Source organism: Wickerhamomyces ciferrii, contig 00203 (genome assembly GCF_000313485.1).
Source record: "Wickerhamomyces ciferrii WGS project CAIF00000000 data, strain NRRL Y-1031 F-60-10, contig 00203, whole genome shotgun sequence".
NCBI lineage: Eukaryota > Fungi > Ascomycota > Saccharomycetes > Phaffomycetales > Wickerhamomycetaceae > Hansenula > Hansenula ciferrii.
In genome coordinates this window covers 65,991-81,249 of record NW_011887537.1, presented here as the reverse complement: position 1 = coordinate 81,249, position 15,259 = coordinate 65,991, and the positions used below count along the sequence as shown (strand labels likewise).

The 15,259-nt window shown below is 31.9% G+C and overlaps 5 protein-coding genes across 5 annotated transcripts; 3 read left to right on the top strand and 2 right to left on the bottom strand.

The window, feature by feature from the left end:
- Positions 1-390: 390 nt before the first annotated feature.
- Positions 391-6,078, top strand: FKS1 (1,3-beta-D-glucan synthase; the record flags this gene model as incomplete). Its single annotated transcript, XM_011274250.1, has 1 exon — positions 391-6,078. One exon carries the CDS (start codon positions 391-393, stop codon positions 6,076-6,078), a length of 5,688 nt encoding a protein of 1,895 aa, XP_011272552.1.
- Positions 6,079-6,490: 412 nt separating this feature from the next.
- Positions 6,491-8,425, top strand: GAS2 (1,3-beta-glucanosyltransferase; the record flags this gene model as incomplete). Its single annotated transcript, XM_011274249.1, has 1 exon — positions 6,491-8,425. One exon carries the CDS (start codon positions 6,491-6,493, stop codon positions 8,423-8,425), a length of 1,935 nt encoding a protein of 644 aa, XP_011272551.1.
- A 266-nt stretch (positions 8,426-8,691) lies between these two features.
- On the bottom strand, positions 8,692-9,432 carry TIM21 (Tim21p; the record flags this gene model as incomplete). Its single annotated transcript, XM_011274248.1, has 1 exon — positions 8,692-9,432. One exon carries the CDS (start codon positions 9,430-9,432, stop codon positions 8,692-8,694), a length of 741 nt encoding a protein of 246 aa, XP_011272550.1.
- Positions 9,433-9,821: 389 nt separating this feature from the next.
- Positions 9,822-12,674, bottom strand: MCM6 (MCM DNA helicase complex subunit MCM6; the record flags this gene model as incomplete). Its single annotated transcript, XM_011274247.1, has 1 exon — positions 9,822-12,674. The coding sequence occupies one exon, from the start codon at positions 12,672-12,674 to the stop codon at positions 9,822-9,824; it is 2,853 nt and encodes a 950-aa protein (XP_011272549.1).
- Positions 12,675-14,165: 1,491 nt separating this feature from the next.
- On the top strand, positions 14,166-14,975 carry RPL26A (60S ribosomal protein uL24; the record flags this gene model as incomplete). Its single annotated transcript, XM_011274246.1, has 2 exons — positions 14,166-14,184; positions 14,611-14,975. 2 exons carry the CDS (start codon positions 14,166-14,168, stop codon positions 14,973-14,975), a joined length of 384 nt encoding a protein of 127 aa, XP_011272548.1.
- Between the last annotated feature and the right edge of the window lie 284 nt (positions 14,976-15,259).

Below are 15,259 nucleotides of genomic sequence, written 5' to 3'. Positions count from 1 at the left end.
TTTACACGGTGGATCAGATTTGTATGAAAAGTTGATAGCATCGCCTTTTTTATGCAAAAGTTTCCAAATGAGGTAATTGGGATTTATCAAGAGTTTCGCAAATTTGCAAAATTATTTGAGGTAATAATTTCCGGATTGAGAAAGTGGCCGAAATTGTTTTTTGAAAACGCGCTTTTCATTTTTTCATGAAACCAAAATTTCCAATTTTTTCGTTCTCGCATTTTGAAAGTTTAAAAAGATGGAATTTTAGATCAGATCAAAAAATTGTCCAAAAAAAAAAAAGACACGAGAATTTGATACTTTTCTCTTTCTTTGTTCAATTTTGATCTTTAATACTTGTGGATATTCAAAACTTATAGTATTGGATTATACTAACATTGGTTAATATAGATGTCGTATAACAACGAACATAATAACAACCAATACTACGACCAACAAGGTCAGTATAATCAGCAATACGCTGAAGGTCAATATCCGGATCAATATAATAATCAATATGAAGATCCAAATGCTCAAGGTCCATATTATCAAGATGGTTACCATGCTTCACAAGAAGGTTTAAACCAAGGTGAATATTATGATCCTCAAAATGATGCTTCTTATTATTCTCAAGGTTATGATCCAGCTACTGGTGCTGCTTATGATCAAGGTTATAATCAAGATGCTTATTATGATCAACCAAGAGGTGGTGAAAATGAAGCTTTTTCAGATTTTAGTTATGGTGCTCCAAATGCTCCAGGTACTCCAGGTTATGATTATGGTACTCAATATACTCCATCACAAATGAGTTATGGTGGTCCAAGATCATCTGGTGCTTCAACTCCAATTTATGGTTCAAATGGTGCTTTTGATCCAAGTTCAATTGCCGTTGCTTTACCAAATGAACCTTATCCAGCTTGGACTGCTGATCAACAAGCTCCAATTCCTATTGAACAAATTGAAGATGTTTTCATTGATTTAACTAATAGATTTGGTTTCCAAAGAGATTCTATGAGAAATGTTTTCGATCATTTCATGACTTTATTAGATTCAAGATCTTCAAGAATGTCACCAGCTCAAGCTTTATTATCTTTACATGCTGATTATATTGGTGGTGATACTGCAAATTATAAAAAATGGTATTTTGCTGCTCAATTAGATCTTGATGATGAAGTTGGATTTAGAAATATGAATTTAGGTAAATTATCAAGAAAAGCTAGAAAAGCTAAAAAGAAATCAAAGAAGGCTAGAAAAGCTGTTGAAGAAGGTGGTGAAAACACTGAAGATACTTTGAATGCTTTAGAAGGTGATAATTCATTAGAAGCTGCTGATTATAGATGGAAAGCTAGAATGAATAATTTATCTCCAATTGAACGTGTTCGTCAAATCGCACTTTATTTATTAGTTTGGGGTGAAGCTAATCAAGTTAGATTTACTTCAGAATGTTTATGTTTTATCTATAAATGTGCTTCTGATTATTTAGAATCTCCAGCTTGTCAACAAAGAGTTGAACCAGTTCCAGAAGGTGATTATCTAAACAGAGTTATTACACCACTTTATCGTTTCTTGAGATCTCAAGTTTATGAAGTTGTTGATGGCCGTTATGTTAAACGTGAACGTGATCATAACAAGGTTATTGGTTATGATGATGTTAATCAATTATTCTGGTACCCAGAAGGTATTGCTAAAATTGTCTTTGAAGATGGTTCAAGATTGGTTGATTTAGCTCCTGAAGAACGTTATGTTCGTTTAGGTGAAGTTTCATGGGATATGGTTTTCTTTAAAACTTATAAAGAAATTAGAACTTGGTTCCATTTATTAACAAATTTCAATCGTATTTGGATTATCCATGGTTCAATTTTCTGGATGTATATGGCTTATAACTCCCCAACTTTATACACCAAGAATTATCAACAATTGTTGAATCAACCTCCTGTCCCAGCTTATAGATGGGCTTCTGCTGCTTTAGCTGGTACTTTAGCTACATTTATTCAAATTTTAGCCACTATTTGTGAATGGTTTTTCGTTCCAAGAAAATGGGCTGGTGCTCAACATTTATCTCGTCGTTTCTGGTTTTTGATTTTAATCCTTGCTATCAATTTAGGTCCAATCATTTTCGTTTTCGCTTATGATCCTATTGATGTTGTTAGTAAAGCTGCATTAACCGTTTCAATCATCATGTTCTTTGTTGCTTTAGCTACTATTATTTTCTTTGCTGTTATGCCATTAGGTGGGTTATTCACTTCTTATATGAAGGGTTCCACAAGAAAATATGTTGCTTCTCAAACTTTCACTGCTTCATTTGCTCCATTAAAAGGTTTAGATATGTGGATGTCATACTTTTTATGGGTTGTTATTTTCATTGCCAAATACGTTGAATCTTATTTCTTCTTGATTTTATCTTTAAGAGATCCTATTCGTACTTTATCAACAATGGTTATGACTAGATGTATTGGTGAATATTGGTGGGGTTCAGTCTTGTGTAGACAACAAGCCCGTATCACATTAGGTCTTATGTACTTGACTGATTTGATTTTATTCTTCTTGGATACTTATATGTGGTACATTGTTTGTAACTGTGTTTTCTCAGTTGGTCGTTCATTCTACTTGGGTATTTCAATTTTAACCCCATGGAGAAACATTTTCACAAGATTACCAAAGAGAATTTATTCTAAAATTTTAGCCACCACTGATATGGAAATCAAATATAAACCAAAAGTTTTGATTTCACAAGTTTGGAATGCTATTGTTATTTCTATGTACAGAGAGCATTTGTTAGCTATTGATCATGTTCAAAAATTATTATATCATCAAGTTCCATCAGAAGTTGAAGGTAAAAGAACTTTAAGAGCCCCAACTTTCTTCGTTTCTCAAGATGATAACAATTTTGAAACTGAATTTTTCCCAAGAAATTCTGAAGCTGAACGTCGTATTTCTTTTTTTGCTCAATCATTAGCCACTCCAATTCCAGAACCATTACCAGTTGATAACATGCCAACATTTACTGTTATGGTTCCTCATTATTCTGAAAAAATCTTGTTGTCATTAAGAGAAATTATTAGAGAAGATGATCAATTCTCTCGTGTTACTTTATTAGAATATTTGAAACAACTACATCCTGTTGAATGGGACTGTTTTGTTAAAGATACCAAGATTTTAGCTGAAGAAACTGCTGCATATGAAAACAATGGTGAAGATGAAAAAGATGAACATGGATTAAAATCTAAAATTGATGATTTACCATTCTACTGTATTGGTTTCAAATCTGCTGCACCAGAATATACTTTACGTACACGTATTTGGGCTTCATTAAGATCACAAACATTATACCGTACTGTTTCAGGTTTCATGAATTATGCTAGAGCTATTAAATTATTATACAGAGTTGAAAACCCTGAAATTGTTCAAATGTTTGGTGGTAATGCTGAAGGTTTAGAAAGAGAATTAGAAAAAATGGCTAGAAGAAAATTCAAATTTGTTGTTTCTATGCAAAGATTGACTAAATTCAAACCAGAAGAATTAGAAAATGCTGAATTCTTATTAAGAGCTTACCCAGATTTACAAATTGCTTACTTGGATGAAGAACCTCCATTAAATGAAGGTGAAGAACCAAGAATCTATTCTGCTTTAATTGATGGTCATTGTGAAATTCTTGAAAATGGTCGTCGTCGTCCTAAATTCAGAGTTCAATTATCTGGTAATCCAATTCTTGGTGATGGTAAATCTGATAACCAAAATCATGCTTTAATTTTCTACCGTGGTGAATATATTCAATTGATTGATGCTAATCAAGATAACTATTTGGAAGAATGTTTGAAGATTAGATCTGTCTTGGCTGAATTCGAAGAAATGAATGTTGAACAAGTTAATCCTTATGCTCCTGGTTTGAAATTTGAAGAACAAAACAAGAACCATCCAGTTGCTATTGTTGGTGCCAGAGAATATATTTTCTCTGAAAACTCAGGTGTTTTAGGTGATGTTGCTGCAGGTAAAGAACAAACATTCGGTACTTTATTCGCAAGAACCTTGTCTCAAATTGGTGGTAAATTACATTATGGTCATCCGGATTTCGTTAACGCTACTTATATGACTACTAGAGGTGGTATCTCTAAAGCTCAAAAAGGTTTACATTTGAATGAAGATATTTATGCAGGTATGACTGCTTTATGTCGTGGTGGTCGTATTAAACATTCTGAATATTTCCAATGTGGTAAAGGTAGAGATTTAGGTTTTGGTTCAATTTTGAATTTCACAACCAAGATTGGTGCTGGTATGGGTGAACAAATGTTGTCTCGTGAATATTACTACTTGGGTACTCAATTACCATTAGATAGATTCTTATCTTTCTACTATGCTCATGCTGGTTTCCATATTAACAACTTGTTCATTCAATTATCTTTACAAATGTTTATTTTAACTTTAGTTAACTTAAACTCATTGGCTCATGAATCTATCTTATGTTCTTATGACAGAAATAAACCAGTTACTGATATCTTATATCCAATTGGTTGTTACAATTTGGCTCCAGCTATTGATTGGGTTAGACGTTATACTTTATCCATTTTCATCGTTTTCTTCATTTCTTTCATTCCTATTGTTGTCCAAGAATTGATTGAACGTGGTGTTTGGAAAGCTACCCAAAGATTCTTCCGTCATTTGTTATCATTATCACCAATGTTTGAAGTTTTCGTTGGTCAAATATATTCTTCAGCTTTATCAAATGATTTATCAGTTGGTGGTGCCCGTTATATTTCAACAGGTCGTGGTTTTGCTACTGCCCGTATTCCATTCTCTGTCTTATACTCAAGATTTGCTGGTTCAGCCATTTATATGGGTGCTAGAAGTATGTTATTAATCTTGTTCGGTACTGTTTCACATTGGCAACCAGCTTTATTATGGTTCTGGGCTTCATTATCATCATTGATGTTCTCACCATTCATTTTCAACCCACATCAATTTGCTTGGGAAGATTTCTTTATTGATTACAGAGATTACATCAGATGGTTATCAAGAGGTAACAACAAATGGCACAGAAATTCATGGATTGGTTATGTCCGTATGTCAAGATCACGTATCACTGGTTTCAAACGTAAGGTTTTAGGTTTAGAATCTGAAAAAGCTGCTGGTGATGCTTCAAGAGCTCATCGTACCAACATTATGTTTGCTGAAATTATCCCAACTACTATTTACGCCGCTGGTTGTTTTGTTGCATTTACTTTCATTAATGCTCAAAACGGTGTTAAAGATGTTGATCCAGTTAATTCAGCTTTACGTGTTGTTATCTGTACTTTAGCTCCAATTGCTATTGATATGGGTGTCTTGTTCTTTTGTTTAGCCATGTCTTGTTGTTCAGGTCCATTGTTTGGTATGTGTTGTAAAAAGACTGGTTCTGTTATGGCTGGTATTGCCCATGGTGTTGCAGTTATTGTTCACATCATTTTCTTTATTGTTATGTGGGTTCTCGAAGGTTTCAATTTCGCTAGAATGTTATTAGGTGTTGCTACTTCTATCTACTGTCAAAGATTTATCTTTAAATTAATGACTGCATTTATGTTGACTAGAGAATTGAAGAGTGATAATGCTAACACTGCTTTCTGGACTGGTAAATGGTACGGTAAAGGTATGGGTTGGGCTGCTTTGTCACAACCAGCCAGAGAATTCACTGCTAAAGTCATTGAATTGTCAGAATTTGCTGCTGATTTCGTTCTAGGTCATATCTTATTATTCATTCAATTCCCATTGATTTTAGTTCCATTAATGGATAGATGGCATTCAGTTATGTTGTTCTGGTTGAAACCTTCCAGACAAATTCGTCCACCAATTTACTCATTGAAACAAGCTAAATTAAGAAAGAGAATGGTTAGAAAATACTTTGCCTTATACTTATTGATTTTGATTATCTTCATTGCTTGTATTGCTGGTCCAGCTGTTGCAGGTAGATTCATTAAAGATGATCTTGGTTCAGGCTTGACTGGTACATTTGCTAACTTGGTTCAACCAAGAAAACAAAGTAACAATGATACTGGTCCAAGTGCTTCTACATTATCAGGTTATTATACCTCAACTCCATCAATGTCATCTTATTCTACAAAAGCTTAAGGTTGATGTTGATCATACAACTTAGCAAATCCAAAACAAAAAAATTACAAAAATTACAAATTCAATAATGTACAATAGCGCTTGGTTTAGATAAACAATGATTGTTTTTCAAATTATTTCATCAAGATTCTTTTATTTATCTTTTATGTTAAATGGGGAGGCTTTGTTATAGAAGAGGGTTTTGATTTGTTGAAGTTGAAAAAAATTATCGTTTACTCTGAATTTGATTTTGATCTTATTTTTCTCATTATTATCGATTGTTTCGATATTCTCATTTTTATAACTATATTTCTTTTGTGTATGATACAATATATTATTTTGGACTTTAACAAGTTTTGTAGTTTTTTTTTTGGTTATTTGATTTTTAGTATTTGCTTTGTGGTTACTATGGTTTTCTTTGCTGGTATAATTCATGGGCGGACACAAAAAGGTTAAATTGGTTTTGTGTCAATTTAAAAAATCAGCATGTGAATCTCAACTATTTGGACTGGAGAGCTTTTACAATGGACATAAATGGAATCATGAATTGAATCATTTGATATCAAGAGCTTTAAAGTGCTATTTTCAACCCATTACTGCCATAATGTTACCAAAAGTTGTCTTGAAGTTGGCATTACTGTCTTTGGCTTCCGCCGCCATTAATATCAAGAATGGTCGATTATCACTGTTAGATTCAAACTCAACACAATCACCAAAATTAACTAATTATGATCTGAAAGAAAATGAAGATTCAAGTACTAGATCAAGCTCTGGTGGTCTTTCAACAATTGAAGTGTTTGGTAGCAAGTTTTTCACCGTTGAAGATGGGAATCAATTTTTTATCAAAGGTATTGCTTATCAACCAAGTAAAGTCGCTGGTGATATTGTTGCATTAGATTCTGGTAATATCAAGTTCATTGATCCATTAGGTGAACCAAAGATTTGTCTTAGAGATCTTGATTATTTACAAAGATTAGGTGTCAATACCGTTCGTGTTTATTCCATTGATACAGATTTGGATCATGATGTTTGTATGGAAGCATTTGAAAAAGCTGGTATTTACGTTATTGCAGATTTAAGTGAACCAGATGTTTCTGTTATTAGAGATTCTCCAACTTGGGATGTTACTATCTTTGATAGATATAAGAAAGTTGTTGATTCTTTACACAAATATCCAAATGTCTTGGGGTTCTTTGCTGGTAATGAAGTTACAAATGACAAAACAAATACATTCGCTTCACCTTTTGTCAAATCATCAATCAGAGATGTCAAGAGCTATATTGATGAAAAGGGCTATAGAAAGATTCCTGTTGGTTATTCAACCAATGATGATGCTGAAACAAGAGCCAATGTTGCAGACTTTTTTGCTTGTGGTGATGTTCAAGCTGATTTCTATGGTATTAACATGTATGAATGGTGTGGTCATTCCACTTATTGGTCAAGTGGTTACAAGGATAGAACAGAAGAATTCAAAGATTATCCAGTTCCAATTTTCTTCTCTGAGTTTGGTTGTAACGTTAAAAGACCACGTCCTTTTACTGAAGTTGATGTTTTATACAGTCGTTTAATGAATCATGTTTGGTCAGGTGGTATTGCTTATATGTATTTTGAAGAACCAAATCAATATGGTGTTGTAAAGGTTTCAGATGGTGTTGTTGAAGAATTACCAGATTTCCAAAACCTTGAACGTGAATTCAATAGAGTTGATCCACAAGGCGCAACAATTGATGAATATAAAGAGTTATATAAAGAGCCAAAATTCCCAAATTGTCCAATTTCAACTAAATCATGGGAATCTTCATCAGAAATTCCACATACTCCAGATGAAGTCAAATGTGAATGTTTGGAATCTTCCCTACAATGTGGCCTTGCACCATTTGTTAGAAGTGATAATTTGACTCATGTTTTCGATTATGCATGTAATATTGTTGATTGTGAAGCTATTAACAGTGATGGTAAATTAGGATCTTATGGATTCTTCTCAGATTGTTCATCAAGACAAAAGGCATCTTATGTTATCAATGAAGTGTTCTTAGAGTTAGGTGGTAAACCTGATACTTGTGATTTTGAAGGGGTTGCTGTTTTAAACAATAAACTTGCAACTCAAAATGAATTAGAAAGTACATTGACATTAACAGGTGATACATGTTTAGATGTCTTGAAAGCTAATGATGCAAAGAAGATAAAATCTAAGACTTCAGGTAAATCAAACAATGTAACCATTGGACGCAATGGCACTTTAGGTAGAGGAAACTATACAGGTGATGAATTAGAAAACAAAGCTTCACAGATTCAATTCTATAGTAATTTGAATACAATTGCATTGATTTCTTTGGTTCTTGTCTTTATTTTACCATTCCTTGATTAGGCTATGGCTGTTGTTTTGAAAATCGTTGTATAATACAAATTCATAAGGATGGGGTTTGATATTTTTTTAATTTAATATAATAATTTAATATGTATAGTTATACAATCATCAATAACATGAATTTTTTAATTGCTTAACAGTGATATTTTTGATTTTCATTTGTGTAATGTGTGGGAATATTGTTAATATATTTGATGCAAAATCATAATAAATGGATTCATTAAAAAGGGCAAGTGGGTATATGTCTTCATTATATATCATTAGTTTTAACTTGATTTTGGACCCCATTTAACACCCAAAAATCCTGTATTTTGATCCCTTGAACCTAATAAATTTGGTCTTGGAGGATTTATGATATACTGTCTTTTTTCACCAGGAACATCTAAATAAATATAAGAATATTCAGGATGTAAAACATCAGCTTGGATAGTTTCCAATTGAACAGAACCATGTTTAGTTGGACTTTCAACATGAAATCTCATAAATAAATGTTCTTTACCAGATTTATCCATACGTCTTGTTGAAGAAATTGGTCTATTTCTTGTCCATTTATTATCACTACTTTCACCATAAGCTTTTAATCTTGAACCTTTTTCTAAATTCAATAATTCTTGACATTTTTCATCTTTTTCAATTAATCCAACAGCTTTATTGAAAACTTGAGTATCCCCTGATGGTAAAACAATTTCTGAAACTACTAAATAAATAACTAAACCTGCTAAACCAGTGGCACCTAATACAACAGTTGTAGCTATGGCAAAAGTTGAAGCTGTTTTAATTCTTGCCCATAGTGGGATCTTTGGTTTGGAATCTTTTTTAGTTTTTTGATTTGTATTTGAATTGGATGAATTGGATGAATCAGTAGTTGATGAATATTGACGATTAGTTAAAATAGATCTTGATGAATTGAGATTAGAAATTGATAAAATCTTTATAGGTGAAGTTTTCACCAGAAGAATGGATCTTTGAGCATTCTTACAAGCTGATCTTGTCACAATTGAGAACATTTTTTGATCTGATAGTTGTTTTCTAATGATACGTATTTTATTGACCCATAATTGAGTTTCTTTGGTTTTAAAGTTTTTGTTGAAAAAAGTTTCGGTTCCAGAATTGATGCGCGAAAAATTAAGAGATGAAGAAACTATGGGGTTGAAAAGGAAGAACAGAGGTGGTTTAGATGGGGACGAAGTTACTTGATCTTATTGGATATCATGGGCTGATTGTGCTAGTCTTTGAGTACCTTATAGTGCAATTCTGGAGATTATAGCACAAATATTGGTAATTCTAAAATACATCTATTATATCAAAATCAAACATACATTAAACTTAACAAATTATTATGAACATGAACCGATAAAAACCCATCTATTATACAAATCAATCATCCACAAGAAGCTTAATTTTCTTCTTGTTCAGCTTCTGGTGCAAAATTTTCCATAATTGCAGTGTTTGGATGTAAGACATAACGCATTTTTAATTGTTTTCTAGCTTCACTTAATCTTATTTCACGTTCACTTTCAGTTTCTTGTCTTTCTTCTAAAGTTTCAGAGTCTAATTCATCTCTGATCTTCATTAAAGTTCTTTCTTTGACTAATCTTTTAACAACTTTGAAAACAATTTCTCTTTCATTCCAATATTTAGATTCTGTATCTAATTCTGACTCAATTTGATGTAAATAATAATCTGCAATTGCATCAAGTGTCATTGCTTCTTCATTATTACGATCAACTTCTGCAATTTTCGGAACAATAATATGAACAATCTTGGTGAATTTTTCATATGATATGACTAATTTCTTTTTCTTCTTTGAAGCACCATCATCTCGATCATTTCCATCATTCATATCTTGATCACCTTCAGCATCTTGATCTTGTTGTAAATTTTCAGCTTGATCTTGTTGTTCCGGTGGTCTTTGAGCATCTTCATCATCTTCATCTTCAGGAACTTCAACATCATCATGTTCCACTCTAATAATTGATTGTCTTAATAATTCATAAGCTTCAGCAACAAAAGTTGGTGTAATTTCATCAACACAATTTGCTCTTGCAATAGATTCTGATAATCTAATTAAAGATTCTAATTGACGAACAGTAATTCTATAAGATGATCTACCAAACCCTTGGGCATCATCAGATCTTAATTCTTTATATCTTTCAACAAGGAAATCTCTTGCTTCTTTTGTCATTTTAGGTTTAAAAGTTCTTGCATATTTAATATAACGTAAAACCTGTGAAGCAGAAAATGGTGGATCAATTGCATCATCTCTTTTCATATGTAAATCAACAATATGACTTGCTAATAAAGTATCTGTACGTTCATTTGAATCATCCAAGATAACGAAAAATAAATCAAATCTTGACATAATTGGTGCAGTCATATTTAAATTTGCTCTAAGGCCAAATTTTCTATTATATCTACCACCAATTGGATTTGCAGCAGCTAAAATTGAAGTTCTTGCATTTAAAGTAGCATGAATACCAGCTTTAGCAATTGAAATAGTTTGTTGTTCCATAGCTTCATGAATTGCAACTTGATCGTTTAAATTCATTTTATCAAATTCATCAATACAACAAATCCCATTATCGGCAAGCATTAAAGCACCAGCTTCAATTGTAAATTCACCACTTTCTTCATCTCTAACAACAGCAGCTGTTAAACCTGCAGCTGATGATGCCTTACCTGAAGTATAAATAGATCTTGGTGCAAAACTTGTAACATATTTTAAGAATTGTGATTTTGAAGTTGATGGATCTCCAACGATACAAATATTAATATCACCTCTTAAATTAATACCATCAACTGTTTTTTTATGAACACCACCAAGCATTTGTAACAGGACACCTTTTTTAACAATATCATGACCATAAACAGCTGGTGCAATTGAAGAAACTAATTTTGAATAAATATGTTCATCTTTAACCATTTCTTTTAATTCATCAATTTCTTGTTTTGTTAAACTTCCTAAAAATTTAGCTTGATCATTATCATTTTTAAATTCATCATTTTCATCATCATTATCAAATTTATTGAAAATTCTATCAATATCTTCACCTGTAATCATTGAAGATACATGACATGCTAAAAATGCAGTTTTATAAGTTAAATCACGAACACCTAATTCTTTTAAACCTGAAACACCTGAATTTAAACCATCATTTCTTGTATTTGTATTTGAATCTCTTATAGATGAAGGTTTAACACCAGGAATACCTAATTGTGATAAATCAGGAACAACAATTTCAGTACCAACAAATTTACATTTATCACCAGGTTTTGCTCTTTCAACTAATTCACCTCTCAAGATAATATCTAAAGTTCTAGGCATTGAACCTGTAGGAATTTCATTTGAATTTTCTTGAACTCTAACTCTTTGCCAATCAACAAATTGTGATTTAGAAATATCTAATGACCAATAAGCTTGGTTCCCACATTCTGCATTTGGACAATGTGTTGGTTCTGTATATTTGAAAATTTGATCAACACCTTCCACTATAGCTCTACAATTATCACAAATGAATGAACCTTTAAATAACTCAGGTCTAACTTCTGAAGTTCTTGTCACAGTACCTGATATGGAACTTAATGCACCAATTTGTTCACCTCTTAATTCTCTGATCTTTAATAATTCTGGTAAATTATAAAAACTTATTTGAATTATACGTTCATTTTGATTAATACTTGAAGCTTGTGGATCTAAATCATTGGCAGAATCATTTGATATGATCCCATTTGATGCAATTTCTAATAATCTTGGTGTATATCTTTTGATGATTTTTCTAAGACCTTTTTGTAAAAAAGGTAAAAATCTATAGTATTGATCTTTAATAGCTGCAGCTAAAACACCATTTTCACGAGTAACTAAATGATTATAATCAATATAAATGGTACTTGAATCATTTGCTTTCATTAAATCTAATTGAGCTAAATAAATTTTCCCTTTAAATCTTTCATTAATTTCTAATTCATCTTGTGTTGCATTTTCATTTGAAATTTCAATTGTAAAATCTTCTAAAAATTGTTCAAAAGCTTCACGAACTTTTTCACCTGTTAAGTCAATAACTTTTGCAATGTTACCTAAATTTCTTCTTCTAATTCTATCAACTTGAGGATTTGGATCTTCTAAATTTTGTTCATTTGGATCTCTATTTGCATCATGATCATTATTTGTTAAATCACTGAATAAATTTGAACCAGCAGCATTATTCCCAGCGATAGATGAAGGAGGTAAAGAAACAGCAGGTGATGACATTATACTGTGTTGATGATGTTGATGATGTTGATGTTGTAGTTGATGGTCAAGTATCTTTTTATCAGAAGGTAAACAAAGATATCTTGTATATCGATTTTAAAATTACCTAAATTGAAAAATCTGACGCGTTTAATTTAAATTCAAAAGTAATAACATTTCCTAAAACAGTAATCGAGGGTAAATTCAAGTCACGTGAATGCAGTGCCAATTCCGACCTTGCCTCAGATGTAAAATGGTACGAAAACCGCTGTTAAATCCGATCAAAGTGCTCTCGTGGCGCAGTTGGTTTGGTTGCCCCTCTAGTGCAATGGTTAGCATAGTTTTTTCCGGAGAATCTGATCCGGGTTCGATCCCCGGGAGGGGCCTAAAATGGGCAATTTTGGTCTCAAACCAACTTATTTTAAACTATTTTTATTTTGTAAAATGATGTTGAAAGGTATTAAATGATGGTGATGTTGAAGATTTGTTTTTTTTTTTGTTGATGTTGTATAGATACAGTGGTTCAATTATTCATAAGGACATAAATACCATGTTTTTTTTTGTGTATACTAACCAGATTCCATATACCAATGCTATCACATCTAACCAAACGTGATAAATTGTCAACGTTGAATCTATAGTACTCTGACATGATCCAATATCTAAAGCTCCTCCAAATCAATGACAGTACGTGTAGTCCCACTTGGTATATGGTCATATTTCTCATCTAACCAACCAAATAATGTATGGAAAATAATCTATAAATCACAATGGCGCCTAAATATAATGTTAAGAGCTCTTAAAAACATACTCTAATTGTCTTAAGTTTTAACTCGATACTATCACACCCATTGGTCAAGATCAATCCATTATATCCAAGCCAGAGCTTCTGATGTATCATCAATACTCTAAAACAAGGGATTAAATCGAACATCTGCTATTCACAACTTGTGACACATGTAACTGTTTGACTTTCATACGAACTAAATTTCAGCGCTTAATTGATCATTGAACGAAGCCACTGACCTCAGTGAAACTAAACATCAAATTTCATCCACTGTCTTCTTCAACACTATCCTGTTTAATTGTATCCTATAATATAACGATAATATTCTTGCTCAAATGTGTTGTTGTGATGTATTAATTTAATCAAAGACAAAGTATTGTTTTGAAAATAAACAATAACAATAAACATTGACAATCACATGCCCTAGATATATCACATGATACTCATTTAGGGCTACTCTCTATACCCTTTTGTTATTATTACACCCACACACCACTCTCCTCCCAACCCGTGCAACAGACTCGCTTTTCCCCAAACAAAAACAAGTTTTTTTTCTGGTGTTCTGAAGTTGAAGTTGAAAAAAACAAAGCGCGACTGACTAAGCGCTGACTCAGAACCTCCCATCAGACTCTTCGTTTCCTGCTTTGACAAAAAAGTATTGAAACTTATTTCTATACAACAAACTAACATTATCTTAAGGAAGAGTTAACCACAACATATCAAAGATGGCTAAACAATCATTAGGTATGTGATAGAAGTACTATGTGGACAGGATGAGAGAAGAGAGTGGAGACAAAGAAGAGAATATTTTTGTATTAGGGAATAGGGTGTTGTATCATTATAGAGGAAAGGAATTATACTATAAAACCTAATAGACTCAACAAGAATGTAAAAAATCAATAGTATTATACAAACAAGAAGAGAACTATAAAAGAATCAGAATAAAGAGAATATATCATTATGAAGTATTGGAACTATTCAAGGTTTATCACATTATACAAGAATTTCATATACATACAGATTCAAGATTAAGTAAATACAAAAACTATGACATTAGACATATTCAATATCACCATATAACAAAGATAATAACCATATAACATCATCTCTTTATCTAAACTATCCACTATTAACCAACACCTAGAATTATATACTAACATTCCCTTATAGACGTTTCAAGCTCAAGAAGCAAAGCTAGAAAAGCTTATTTCACAGCTCCATCATCAGTTCGTCGTGCTCTTTTATCAGCTCCATTATCAAAAGAATTACGTGAACAATATGGTGTCAAAGCTTTACCAATTAGAAAAGAAGATCAAGTTTTAGTTGTTCGTGGTTCTAAAAAAGGTCAAGAAGGTAAAATTTCATCAGTTTACAGATTAAAATTCGCTGTTCAAGTTGATAAATTAACCAAAGAAAAATCAAACGGTGCTACTATCCCAATTAACGTTCATCCATCAAAAGTTGTTATTACAAAATTACATTTAGATAAAGATCGTAAAGCTTTAATCCAAAGAAAAGGTGGTAAAGCTGAATAAATTTTTTATATTTAAAAAATTTTTACAAAATATCTTTTTTAATATAATTTGGTTTGGTTAAAGCAATAAATGTATTTTACGCAATAAAATAATACTGAAATGTAGAGTCTCTATTAATTCTAATACCTTTTTGAGTATTATATATAACTTTTGTATGGATTATATAATTTTTGTGTATGTGATTACTTAATCCATAGTAATGTTTTTTTTCGCGAATACCCCGGATGATTTCCAATTCGTCCATTTTGCCTTTAAGCATTTGACAAATCAGCAATAAACAAAGA